The sequence below is a fragment of the Nanorana parkeri genome, unplaced genomic scaffold (genome assembly GCF_000935625.1).
Source record: "Nanorana parkeri isolate BGI_ZX_2015 unplaced genomic scaffold, ASM93562v1 scaffold967, whole genome shotgun sequence".
Lineage (NCBI taxonomy): Eukaryota > Metazoa > Chordata > Amphibia > Anura > Dicroglossidae > Nanorana > Nanorana parkeri.
The window spans coordinates 164,207-177,859 of record NW_017307235.1 but is presented as its reverse complement, the minus strand read 5'-3'; the positions used below and the strand labels follow the sequence as shown (position 1 = coordinate 177,859).

The following is a 13,653-nucleotide window of genomic DNA, read 5'->3' as shown; positions in this document are numbered from 1 at the left end:
TAATGTATATGGCTATACACAAACGTGTCCTTGCTTGTCAGATATGGCCGGTAATTGGTGAATTTAGGGTCTGGATCAGACTTGACCTAATTTTTTATAAGGTTTGGTGGGACAGGATCACAGAACCAAAGACAGAATCAGGATCTGTATTAGTATCAGTTTACCTTGTGAGGTTGATGTATCTGTGCTTTCCATAAGAAGCATTTGACTGATTGGCTAAACAAGCGGAACTGATTTTGAGCCGGTACCACGCGGAAATATGGTATTATGGTGATATTGCATATCGAAGAATATGCAATATCACTTCTCTGGCAGCTAGGCCCTTTGTTGCATTTTCATAATGGCCACATATGCTCTATTTAAAGTGCAAAACCTGTTTTTTTGCTTTGGCTACAATAAGAAAGGGATAGAAACTGCCATTTTTATTTATGTCCCATTCAGGGAGATTTCTCTTCACTTCCTGTTGAGTCTCATCTCTACAAAATGATGGAAATTCCCATTGTAGATAGTAGGGACTAGCTCCGCTTTTGACTGAATCCGGTCCAAACCTTAACTCCGAACCTGGAAGGAGCTCCTTCTGAACATGGAACGAAGCTCCTTCAATGCTGCCCAATCAGCTGCCTGCAGCTTGACATAAGCAAAGGGGCGTAGGGTGCAGTGCCATCATTGAACTTATATGGCTACATGGTCATAGTAGGCGAAGGACATATACCTAATACAGTATTGCCATGTGGCCATATAAGGTAAATTATGTCAGCACAAGCCCCCCCCCCCCCTTTTATTTATGGTCAGCTAATTGGGTGGGAGATCGCATGAGCTCCGGTTTGGTCTGGGTTCCATCCATACTTGAGCTCTTCCCTATTAGACAGTTATCGCCAGAACGTTTATTCCCATTGGAAGATTTTCCCTCACCGGAAGTTCTGTTGACAACTGTACATTTCTGAAATTTCCATCACTTTCTGACACAATGGTCACCAGGACAAATGGAGAGGGTGAATCTACCCAGGGTGGATAGAGCAATACAAACCTTACAGAGGTTCTAACTCTGCCAAAACGATACAAAGGTTGGCTATAATAAGACATTGAGGCACATTAACCTTTAATTTAGAGTCAAACTCAATGACTACTCCCTCTTCTGCATACAAGTAGATTGGTACTTTTGTTGGCATAGTAATTCTCAGTTAAAAGCAGAGGAGTTGATTTAGGGAAATACCATCACCTATACCTGGTAAATGGTGAATGTGGCTGTAGACATAAATAGCCTACACATGTTTAGGAGCAACTTGTTGTTATCACACTGCCAATCTAGAAGAAGCCTCAAATTGGCAGATGAATGGATGACGGTCATTACAAATCGCTGAAGAATGATGGGTTAGCAGAGAGACAAATTAGAAGACATGGCCACTCGACTCCGAAGATGTTTGGCAAAATCCACTTGTGTCTGGGAGAGGACCTGGTTGATGATAGACTTGGGTAACCATCCCTAGAAGAAAAATATGTTTTTTTAAATTAGAAGAGGGTTGTTAGAATAAGAAACAAGACCAACAGGATAAATAGTATATTAGGGGTGACGAGCAAGAGCATTTCTTATTTTCATTAAAATCACTTGTGTCTCATTCCCCTATTTTCATCAACCAACCAATTACCTCTATGGCACCTTCATTTCTTGGATAAAAGTTTCAACTCTAATGTATGTAGGATGGAGGTCATGTGGCCTATAAACAGTAGCCGCTCCTACATGACGCTGTGGCAAATGTGTGTACTTGAGAACCCAACCGAGCTGTGCCCCATCCAGTTGTCCTTTCCTTTGCTAGTTACATGTCAGTCGGGTGGCTGCTTTTCCTTGTGCAAGCTGTAAATCTACACTGAGTGGCCAGATTATTATATACACTGAGTGGCCAGATTATTATGACCACCTGAGGTTTGTAGGCAAATTAGCTATAATTTGGAGCTGAAGTTGCTAGAGGGCCAGACCATTATAAATAGGGAAGCAGGTTGTTTACCACGACAGTAGAAGTGATTTGTTTCTGAAGATACGGGGAAACAACGCGATGTAACAGCCTTTGAACGTGGGATGATTGTTGGCGCTGGGAGCCATGGAGCAGGTATCAGCAAAATAGCAGAATTCATTCAATGTTCAAGAGGAGCTGTTGTTAAAGTGTTTAAAGACCGGACTGTCAGCCGAAAATCTGGGTCTGAACGTGCGAATTGTGGCCGTCAGCGACTAGTCAATGTTAGGGCAGAATGGAGAGTGGCAAGACTGGTACAATACAACAGAAGGGTAACAGTGCAGTGTCAGATTCCTCGCATCACCTTTCAACATCTCGTGGAGTCACGAGGCGGCACAACGAAGTACTGATGGGGTGGTCATAATAATCTGGCCACTCAGTGTAGTTGTGTGTGTTGTTGTGCCTTTAAAGAAGATGGGCCAAGCTTTCTCTGTTTATGTTATATTTGTCCCAGTTTAAGTGCTCCCATACGTTTGAGTAGGAAAACACGTGGCAGAGGTGCCGTGACAGCGTGGTGTAACGTAATATATTGTAACTTATTATATTATACATAAATGTTTGCAACCGAGACCTCCTTTCTTCTACATGTCAGAAACTAAATACAGCCGGGTTGTGTCAGGACCAGCTGCGGACGCACGCTGTCAGAACAAATAGAGAAGAGTTGTTTCACCGATAGCAGCCGCCGTTCCCATAAGGCAAGCACGCCTACCGGCACTTGGATGCCCCCAGGACTTCAACTATATGCTCTGATCAGGTGAAGCCACGGGTGCTAAACCAAGGTTAGGACCGAAATGGAAAGACACTACCAGAGAGCAATCAGGGACGAGCTGGAGTCAAAGGCTGGCGGCTGGAAAGGGTAATCTGGGCAGAAGCTGAGGTCAGGGCTGGCAGAAAGCAAAGCGTAATCCAGGGACAGGCCAAGGTCGAAGACAAACAAGATTTGCAGACACAGGAATTGCAGGGACAGCACACAGATTGTATATCCAAAACTATCACAAGCACTGGGGAACAGGCTGATGATGCTTAAATAGGGCGCCACCAGCAACAAGGCCAATCCCAGAGCAGGAGGCGTGTGGTTAGATTAATTAAGCCACAGCTGACTAGACTAGTGCTGCAGCCAGCAAGACACAGGATGATCAACCCTCGCCAGTCAGGGCTGCGGGCAGCAATACAGGCTGCCTGAACTACACAGTCTGCCTGACGCCTGAACTACACAGTCTGCCTGACGCCTGAACTACACAGTCTGCCTGACGCCTGAACTACACAGTCTGCCTGACGCCTGAACTACACAGCCTGCCTGACGCCTGAACTACACAGTCTGCCTGACGCCTGAACTACACAGTCTGCCTGACGCCTGAACTACACAGTCTGCCTGACGCCTGAACTACACAGTCTGCCTGACGCCTGAACTACACAGTCTGCCTGACGCCTGAACTACACAGGCTGCATTGACACCTGAACTACACAGGTTGCCTGACACCTGAACTACACAGGCTGCCTGACAGGTTGTCTTTGCTGGCTAGCATGATTGAGTTCTGGGGAATGTTGGTAATGTTCACGGACAGTGGATGCTGTTATGGCCAACTAGCATGCCAGGGATACTTTTATCCCTTCTGTGGTCCTTAGCCATATAATACACACCTTTAAGTCAATACTGAGAAGCCAAGTTAGTTTGGTCTTTGACGGATCTTCAAGTACCGGGTGTAGGACCATGCACGTAGGCCCATTCTCTGCCCTGGAATCAAACACATGTTATACACAAGTTAGGTACTTTATGCCTTGTTTCAGGAGTCTAATAAGCTGCAGATTAGCAATGTGTGGTGTGCTTACAATACAAAATAATTATATATATCTCAAAGACACAGATAAAGAGAAGCTTAAATGTGATCATTTAGGGCACTGTTCTTCATTGTTCTTTGCCATATGTTAAAACCTGGGGTAAAGAACACAGAGACCTATGCCAACCAATTAGATATAGAATTATGGAAATCGGTAAAACAAAAGGTTGATAATTGGTTACTATGGGTTTTTGGGTACTGTTCTTCATGGTTCTTAGCCTTCATTGTAGTCTTCATACTTTAATAGTAGATAGCATGGCCAATAATTCCAGCTTGGCTTATTTACTAAACCTTTCAGTGTTGTGGGATTTATTTTAAAGGTATAGTCCACCTTTGTGACCATGTTTAATGGTCCACCTATATTTAGGGTGCAACATGAAACCTGGTGACATTCCCAAACCCTCCCATCCTGAAACCAACCCCTACTTATCTGAATCACAGGGTGCTTCTTTCCGGGAGTGTTGGCCCACACAGCTAGATCTGTGAATAGGAAGACCATACGTCCCATATGCCACCACGGCAGAGGGACTCACAGTATCAAATGCAAATGTCACCAGCACGAAGATTCAAATCGGTGCAAATCCACTTTATTGATGTCATACAGACAAGTGCTTTCGGGGCCACGCAGGGTCCCCTTCATCAGGCTTAATAATGGAGGGGACTCACAGATCGCAATGGCACACAAGTTCCATGATGTCACTGCACCTGTAGTCCACTTATTCCTTCCTCCAGCCCCATAACAGAAGCCTCCATACGGACATGGGGCTGGGGTAAACAATGCAGGAGCCTGTGCACTGCACCTGCAATGCACTGTTCACAGTTGCAAAGCTCTGAAGGCTTCAATACAAACATTTAATCACTTTTTAACATTTTTTTTCATGAGGTTGAATTAATTACTAGGTGGACTATGCCTTTAAAGCTCAATTGACATAACTAAATAGGAATTCTACTATTTTAATAAATGTAAGTGCGCGTTACCTGATGTAGCCTTTTTGTTCTGGCATTCCCCCGAACCTCGTCGACATGCCGGCCAAGATGCAGGTGGAGCCTCTCCTCTTGTTGCACCGAATGCTCACGAAATCTCGAGGCCCAACAATGTTCCCGGCAGTCTCTGCCGCTTTCTCGTGTGTTATCACTGTGTCCTTACCAATCCTTTGGAGAATCTATGGAGAGGAAATTCAGACTTATATTCGGAAAGGATAAATAACACATCTTTCACCCCAAAAAAACTTTAACCGTCAAGTGAGCAAAGGTCGCCAGACACAATACTTTGCCTTTAAAAGGAAACCTTTATGGAGGAAATATGTAAGTTTCTATTACTAAATGATCCTTCATCCTGATCCAGTGTCTTCAGTCGTCTGAGTCACTGACCAGGAACAAGATTGCATATTAGGAGTTCTGACCTTGCCCTGACTTTGCTGCAGCTTCTTCTGGGTCAGTGACTCCGAAACTCTTCATACCAGCAGCAGCAGCTAGGTAACGAGCATTTTCAGAAAGAAGTAAGCTACGGGAACCTCCAAATGTTTCCTCATCACGGGTTTGCTTTAAAGCAGAACAAAACCATAACCTCAGCATCTCAGTTGTATTTTCGGCATATATGTCCTACTCTTAAGTATACTACGTGCACAGATAATTACCCTTGCCCATTGAAATTATGGTAGTAGCCCGAATGGGTGGCTATAACTAAAAATAGCTTTGATGAGGTCATCGCACTGCTCTCACCTCCTGTCAATATGCTTACAGAACTGGGATCCCCATAGGTGTGAGGTGACAGATCTCATGTCTGTGGCCAGGGTTGGAGCATGCTGACTGATACAGATGCCTCCAGCTTTCAGCTGAATGTAAACTCTGCCCAGCTAGTGACTCCTGGTAGACGTCTGCATCTGAAGTCCACATTTATGTTTCAGTTCTTGTGGCCTGAGCACAGTTCTAGCTCTGTAATTCCGGTACTAGACCAAGGCAACTGTGAGCACTGTAGTTGGGATGCTTTAAGCAATGGCAATGATGTCAGCCTAAAGCTGGAGGACAACTTGAAAATTATAATTCCAGCCAGAGAATTACAGAAGAGCTGTGAAATTCTATGAGTGGCAATAAGTGTTCCAGCCTGCGCTCACTTTATACAAACTGCACACATTCCCCACTGACAGAGAACTACTGTGCAGATATCATTGACTGAGATTAGAGCTCATCAGACTCTTAAGAATGTTCTTCTGTAGAAACCGAAGCAGACACCAAGGCCGCTATGATAAAGGCCCAAGGCAATGCTGGATATCAGACTTGCTTTGCCAAAAATAACAAAACAGCCGAGCTGCAATCATTTTCAGCATGTTGGAAGCAGCACAGTTAAGATAAGAACCTCATTATGACACACAACTGTTTAAGGGTGGACATACTGAGCTCCATGCCAACTGGACAGCCTGCAATAACTGAGCCTGGACTGGACCATGTAGGCCTTCCCTATAAGAAAATAGGAAGCGACTACAACTTTTAGAAGTGCTCATTTTCATATGCAGGGATTTTTCCTTCTTCTCCTTCCAGATGTCAAATCCTTCTCTTTTCATGGAGGAATGAGAAGGTGTCTAACCAACATGCCACTGCTCCACGTCGAGTGACTTATGAAAATAATATGGCAGGTTCAAAGCAGATGTCTCATCGCCTTCATTTTTGATGAGACATCTGCCAATCCTAAATACTACAGTATGTATAGCTACTCCTGCTAAATCCTGCCCTAGAGAGTCAGGAATTCCTTTAGAATTATGTATGGCTACTCTAAAATCCTAAGATTTTGATAGAACTCTAGGAGTGATCTTTTTAAGAGGAGTGCACTGGTCCTGGAGGTACTTCAATGCAAGGTTGAAGCATGGAGTGGACAGAGAAAGCTCTTCTTCCATCTACCTGTCTTAAAAATCCATTCAGTATTTGGTTCCCCCCAATAAATGGGCCCTGATATGATTAATTAAAGCCCTTTTCTAGAGAAGGGTAGAGAGGAGAAGGCTTAGATAGCTGGTGGTGGGATTTCTTTGTTCAGTCTTAGGTGGGCGGGGGTTGGGCAGATAATAGAAACTGGAAGGACAACAAGGTGGCACCTTAGCTAGAATTTGCTTAAGTGCAAATGGCCCTCCAACCCATCCTCCCTTTTCCTCTGTCTTTGTTTTCAATGTGGTTCTTTCCAATTTTAGGTCTTTCTTTCTCAGATCTGATGTCATAGCTTGGCTGACTGCTATCTTTGCCAATGATGTTTTAAATCATAAGCAATTTCATGCCTAGTAGGTGACGGATAAATTGGTTCTATACCATTAAGGTTTGCCTGACTGGTGTGATTCCTCGAAGGCAGGGGTAGCCAAACTCCGGCCCTCCAGCTGTGGTGAAACTACAAATCCCATGATGCATCTCTCTCCGGGAGTTATGTCTGTGAGAATCTTGCAATGCCTCATGGGATTTGTAGTTCCACCACAGCTGGAGGGCCAGAGTTTGGTTAACCCTGCTCTAAGGCATGGACACAGTTAAAAAGAAAGTTGATAAAGTTGTCACACTCTATATCAGAGGTAGGCAAACTCCGGGCCCTCTAGCTGTGGTGCAACTGCATATCCCATGAGACATTGGAAGACTCTGCATGCCACAGGCATGACTTCCAAAGGCAGATGCATGATAGGATTTGTTGTCTCACCACGGTTGGAGGGCTGGAAATTGCCTATCCCTGCTCTGTATCATTTGTAAAGCTACATGGTCAGCCCAACATAGCAAACCAATCGCATTCTCTTAATTGTGCAATATGGAAGAATGAAAAGCCCATTCGAAGCTCCCTTTACACTCCTGTACTATCGTATTTAATGTGTTTTACTAATTGTATCCACAAATGTTTCATTTCCTGTACTTTTCGGTTCAAAATACCATGATTGTGGTACCAAACTAAGTTTTGTCATATTAGCATGAGTCCTGGTATTTTCACGTTCTCGTGCCTTTCATGTTCTCGTGTAATAGGTGCCTTGAGAACATAAGGAGGTCTGGACATAAGTGAGCACTAAACATAAATTACAATATACATTCCACAAAAACCAAGTCTTTCAGAAACTTCAGGTAGGTTCCTACCTTGATTTCTTTCACATTGGGATTCCACTCCCCCATCCTTTCCATGTTGTCCACCAGTTCTCCGTAGACTCTTTCCAGAGGCTTCTCCACCACCGCCTCGAGCTTGAAGACCTTTCCAATGTCTGGCAATACCTTACTTAATACTTTATCTCCGTTTTCCTTTAAGAAGAAGAATAAACACTTCATTGGTTGGAGAAAACGCAAAGATTAGTCCTATAAAGTTTGTGTCATACAGAATAGCCCATGCGTTTTCATAAAAACAAGTGTCCGCATTCATTGTGTCTGCATAGTTTAGAGCTAGGGACCTCACTACGCAGTGGAGTCTTCATGCGGCAAGCGTGGCTTAACCTGCATTTACAAATATGTGCACCAAAAACTTCTAAGGTATTGAACCCGTTTAATTCTATTTTCTGTGCCTGGGGGATTTTGTATTGTTTAGTATCTCTACTCATTTTCTTTCTATTGTGTTCTAATGATCGACTTCTGAACTGTAAATCACAAAGCCCAACACAACTGGAATCCAGTTGAAGATGAATAAATGTCACCAGCACACAACCAGTATTGCAGTCCAAAGAGTTTGTTTATTGGAACGTCATGTCACCATTCTCTGACTCTTGGGCAGCATACACTTTACATTGGTGGTCAGTGTAGACGTGACCCCTTTGTAATGGTTATCAGTGTAGATGTGGCCCCTTAGATTAGTGATCAGTGTAGATGTGACCCCTTACATTGGTAGTCCAGTGTAGGTGTGACCCCTTACATTGGTAGTCAGTGTAGGTGTGACCCCTTACATTGGTAGTCAGTGCAGGTATGACCTTATACATTGCTGGTTGGCCACTGAGCTTGGACTACTATGAGTCAAATGAAGTCCGAGTGAGTCAGGTCAGTGACTCAGGCAGTGTTGGATCCAGTGGATCAGCATGAAGGACAGGCAACCAGCATTTTCAGAAGAATGAGCCGGCATTGACAGCTTACGTATGACTTATACAATGAGTGTCATGAAATGTAGAGCAATTCTCCCCTACTCACACAGTGCCTTCTGGTGTCTGCGTGACTCACTTCTCTACATGAAATATGCAAAGCGAGTCAGAATGGCACATTGCTCCTGTTCCCACTTTCTGTTTACTTGACACACTTTTGATAAATCCCCCCCCCACATGCTATTATATAAAGCCTCTAGTTTTTCTTTCTCTAAGTATTTTCAATCCAAGTTGGCACGTTCAATGTCTCAGAAGAACCGTAATATAACTCTTTCTTGATGGCACATGCAGATGGGAAGCTTAATTCTCCTGCACCCTTCTAGATAGTGCTGGATGGGGTGGGGGGGATCAAGCAGGGCTGTTACACCATTTCCCCAAGCTCCTGCAGATAGAACAATGTGTTGTCAATCTGAAGAGCTGTGGACAGGCTAGGGGGGTGGCTGTTTACCACCATCGGTGCTATCAAAGGTGCTATCAGCTAAGCAGCTACAGCATCAAGACGCTTCTCAACACTGCAGTGATATCATTGCAGAAGGAAGAGCGTTGTCACCCTTCTTGCTGCTGTAGCTGCTTAACTGATGGCACCTTTGATGGCACAGGCCTGCATGGTATATAATCCAGTCTTACTAGTATGGGCAGCCTACATGGTGTATGCTCCAGTCTTACCGGTATGGGCAGCCTACATGGTGTATGCTCCAGTCTTACCGGTATGGGCAGCCTACATGGTGTATGCTTCAGTCTTACCGGTATGGGCAGCCTACATGGTGTATGCTCCAGTCTTACCGGTATGGGCAGCCTACATGGTATATGTCCCAGTCTTACTGTTATGGGCAGCCTACATGGTATATGATCCAGTCTTACTAGTGTGGGCAGCCTACATGGTATATAATCCAGTCTTACTGGTATGGGCAGGCTACATGGTATATAATCCAGCCTTACTGGTGTGGGCAGCCTACATGGTATATGATCCAGTCTTACTGATATGGGCAGGCTACACGGTATATAATCTAGTCTTACTGGTGTGGGCAGCCTACATGGTGTATGCTCCAGTCTTACCGGTATGGGCAGCCTACATGGTATATGACCCAGTCTTACCGTTATGGGCAGCCTACATGGTATATGATCCAGTCTTACTGGTATGGGTAGCCTACATGGTATATAATCCTGTCTTACTGGTACAGGCAGCCTACATGGTATATGATCCAGTCTTACTGGTATGGGTAGCCTACATGGTATATAATCCTGTCTTACTGGTACAGGCAGCCTACATGGTATATGATCCAGTCTTACTGGTATGGGTAGCCTACATGGTATATAATCCTGTCTTACTGGTACAGGCAGCCTACATGGTATATGATCCAGTCTTACTGGTATGGGTAGCCTACATGGTATATAATCCTGTCTTACTGGTACAGGCAGCCTACATGGTATATGATCCAGTCTTACTGGTATGGGTAGCCTACATGGTATATAATCCTGTCTTACTGGTACAGGCAGCCTACATGGTATATGATCCAGTCTTACTGGTATGGGTAGCCTACATGGTATATAATCCTGTCTTACTGGTACAGGCAGCCTACATGGTATATGATCCAGTCTTACTGGTATGGGTAGCCTACATGGTATATAATCCTGTCTTACTGGTACAGGCAGCCTACATGGTATATGATCCAGTCTTACTGGTATGGGTAGCCTACATGGTATATAATCCTGTCTTACTGGTACAGGCAGCCTACATGGTATATGATCCAGTCTTACTGGTATGGGTAGCCTACATGGTATATAATCCTGTCTTACTGGTACAGGCAGCCTACATGGTATATGATCCAGTCTTACTGGTATGGGTAGCCTACATGGTATATAATCCTGTCTTACTGGTACAGGCAGCCTACATGGTATATGATCCAGTCTTACTGGTATGGGTAGCCTACATGGTATATAATCCTGTCTTACTGGTACAGGCAGCCTACATGGTATATGATCCAGTCTTACTGGTATGGGTAGCCTACATGGTATATAATCCTGTCTTACTGGTACAGGCAGCCTACATGGTATATGATCCAGTCTTACTGGTATGGGTAGCCTACATGGTATATAATCCTGTCTTACTGGTACAGGCAGCCTACATGGTATATGATCCAGTCTTACTGGTATGGGTAGCCTACATGGTATATAATCCTGTCTTACTGGTACAGGCAGCCTACATGGTATATGATCCAGTCTTACTGGTATGGGTAGCCTACATGGTATATAATCCTGTCTTACTGGTACAGGCAGCCTACATGGTATATGATCCAGTCTTACTGGTATGGGTAGCCTACATGGTATATAATCCTGTCTTACTGGTACAGGCAGCCTACATGGTATATGATCCAGTCTTACTGGTATGGGTAGCCTACATGGTATATAATCCTGTCTTACTGGTACAGGCAGCCTACATGGTATATGATCCAGTCTTACTGGTATGGGTAGCCTACATGGTATATAATCCTGTCTTACTGGTACAGGCAGCCTACATGGTATATGATCCAGTCTTACTGGTATGGGTAGCCTACATGGTATATAATCCTGTCTTACTGGTACAGGCAGCCTACATGGTATATGATCCAGTCTTACTGGTATGGGTAGCCTACATGGTATATAATCCTGTCTTACTGGTACAGGCAGCCTACATGGTATATGATCCAGTCTTACTGGTATGGGTAGCCTACATGGTATATAATCCTGTCTTACTGGTACAGGCAGCCTACATGGTATATGATCCAGTCTTACTGGTATGGGTAGCCTACATGGTATATAATCCTGTCTTACTGGTACAGGCAGCCTACATGGTATATGATCCAGTCTTACTGGTATGGGTAGCCTACATGGTATATAATCCTGTCTTACTGGTACAGGCAGCCTACATGGTATATGATCCAGTCTTACTGGTATGGGTAGCCTACATGGTATATAATCCTGTCTTACTGGTACAGGCAGCCTACATGGTATATGATCCAGTCTTACTGGTATGGGTAGCCTACATGGTATATAATCCTGTCTTACTGGTACAGGCAGCCTACATGGTATATGATCCAGTCTTACTGATATGGGCAGGCTACACGGTATATAATCTAGTCTTACTGGTGTGGGCAGCCTACATGGTGTATGCTCCAGTCTTACCGGTATGGGCAGCCTACATGGTATATGACCCAGTCTTACCGTTATGGGCAGCCTACATGGTATATGATCCAGTCTTACTGGTATGGGTAGCCTACATGGTATATAATCCTGTCTTACTGGTACAGGCAGCCTACATGGTATATGATCCAGTCTTACTGGTACATCAGCCTACATGGTATATGATCCAGTCTTACTGGTACGGGCAGTCTACATGGTATATGACCCAGTGTTACTGGTATGGGCAGCCTACATGGTATATGATCCAGTCTTACTGGTATGGGTAGCCTACATGGTATATAATCCAGTCTTACTGGTATGGGCAGCCTACATGGTATATGATCCAGTCTTACTGGTGTGGGCAGTCTACATGGTATATGATCCAGTCTTACTGGTACGGGCAGCCTACATGGTATATGATCCTATCTTACTGGTGTGGGCAGCCTACATGGTATGTGATCCAGTCTTACTGGTACAAGAAGCCTACATGGTATATGAGATGTGATTTTATAGTTGAAACACAGGTGTACATTGATAGATGATAGAGGATAAAATAATATAAGACTCGGCGTACCGCCACAATCTCGACTTTCCATCCGTCCTGCTCTCCAAGAATGCTCATTGACTTCTTTAAAGCCTCTTCTCCCTGTTTGATGTAGGACGTCTCAATTTCACTGTAGACTTTTTCATCAAGCCTGGAACCTGATGGAAGGAAACATTCATGAATGCTCGCACAACATTGGGCAGTTCATAACAGGTGACCTCCAGCTCCAACACAAGACCACTTTCCTGTCCAGTGGATGGTCGGCACCCATCGCCATTCTGGAAAGGATGATGGTGAACGTAGGAGAGACTTACTCAACAAGGAACTCCTCCTCCGAACTTGGTTTATCCATTGACTGGGCCCAGGTCCAACCAGAGCCAGTTTCTCCAGTTCATGCGAGAGTGCCACAGCAGCTGTTCTCCGTAGACCTACCAAAGGAATGCAGCAAATATACATTAGTGGTCTATACACTATACCGCTTCATCTGAGATATCTATATACATGTGCATGGATATACATGTGCGTTCAAGCAATGCTGCGCTCCAGGCAAACCGCTGCGCTCCAGGCAAACCGCCAAGTACAAAGCTGCAATACATATGTGAGAACCGTATGATCTGCCAAAGGATCGATAAATCTGCTCATCAGGTCTTGTATACAGATACTGCTGCCAGCCAGCAAGCCAGCTCCTCCAAGACATGACTGGGGAACGTCACAAATGTCCGCTAGGGGCCAACACAACTGCAATCCATCCCTGGTGCAAAGGTTCTGAAGGTGCATGTCAATGGTCCGGGGGTTTTGGCGGTGCACATTACCAGTGGGGGATCTGGGGGCCAGGGGGGGGTGTGCTGGTGGAGCTCACTAGAGGGGTAAGTGGTTGAGTGCTGGTGGTGCATGTTACATGGGGGTTATCCCTGAGACCGGCCTTATGTGGCATCTCACCCTGGTCACTCATGCCACTGGATGCAAGGATCTGGGTGAGATGTCGGCCAGAGCATCCCAGTTTGCTGAGAGAGAGCTGCTGCCCCCCCCCCCCC

The 13,653-nt window shown here is 44.8% G+C and overlaps 1 protein-coding gene across 1 annotated transcript in view; it reads right to left on the bottom strand.

Annotated features, from left to right (window-relative positions):
• Window positions 1–1,342: 1,342 nt before the first annotated feature.
• The window catches only part of STAR (steroidogenic acute regulatory protein), a 14,351-nt gene continuing 2,040 nt past the window's right edge, over window positions 1,343–13,653 (bottom strand). The window contains exons 2-7 of the mRNA XM_018566661.1: window positions 12,934–13,047; window positions 12,650–12,777; window positions 7,937–8,095; window positions 4,826–5,010; window positions 3,651–3,744; window positions 1,343–1,483 (exon numbers count right to left, since the gene is read on the bottom strand). Of these exons, the coding sequence (XP_018422163.1) occupies window positions 1,373–1,483; window positions 3,651–3,744; window positions 4,826–5,010; window positions 7,937–8,095; window positions 12,650–12,777; window positions 12,934–13,047 (791 nt within the window). The 3' untranslated portion in view covers window positions 1,343–1,372. The remainder of the gene's footprint in view (window positions 1,484–3,650; window positions 3,745–4,825; window positions 5,011–7,936; window positions 8,096–12,649; window positions 12,778–12,933; window positions 13,048–13,653) is intronic.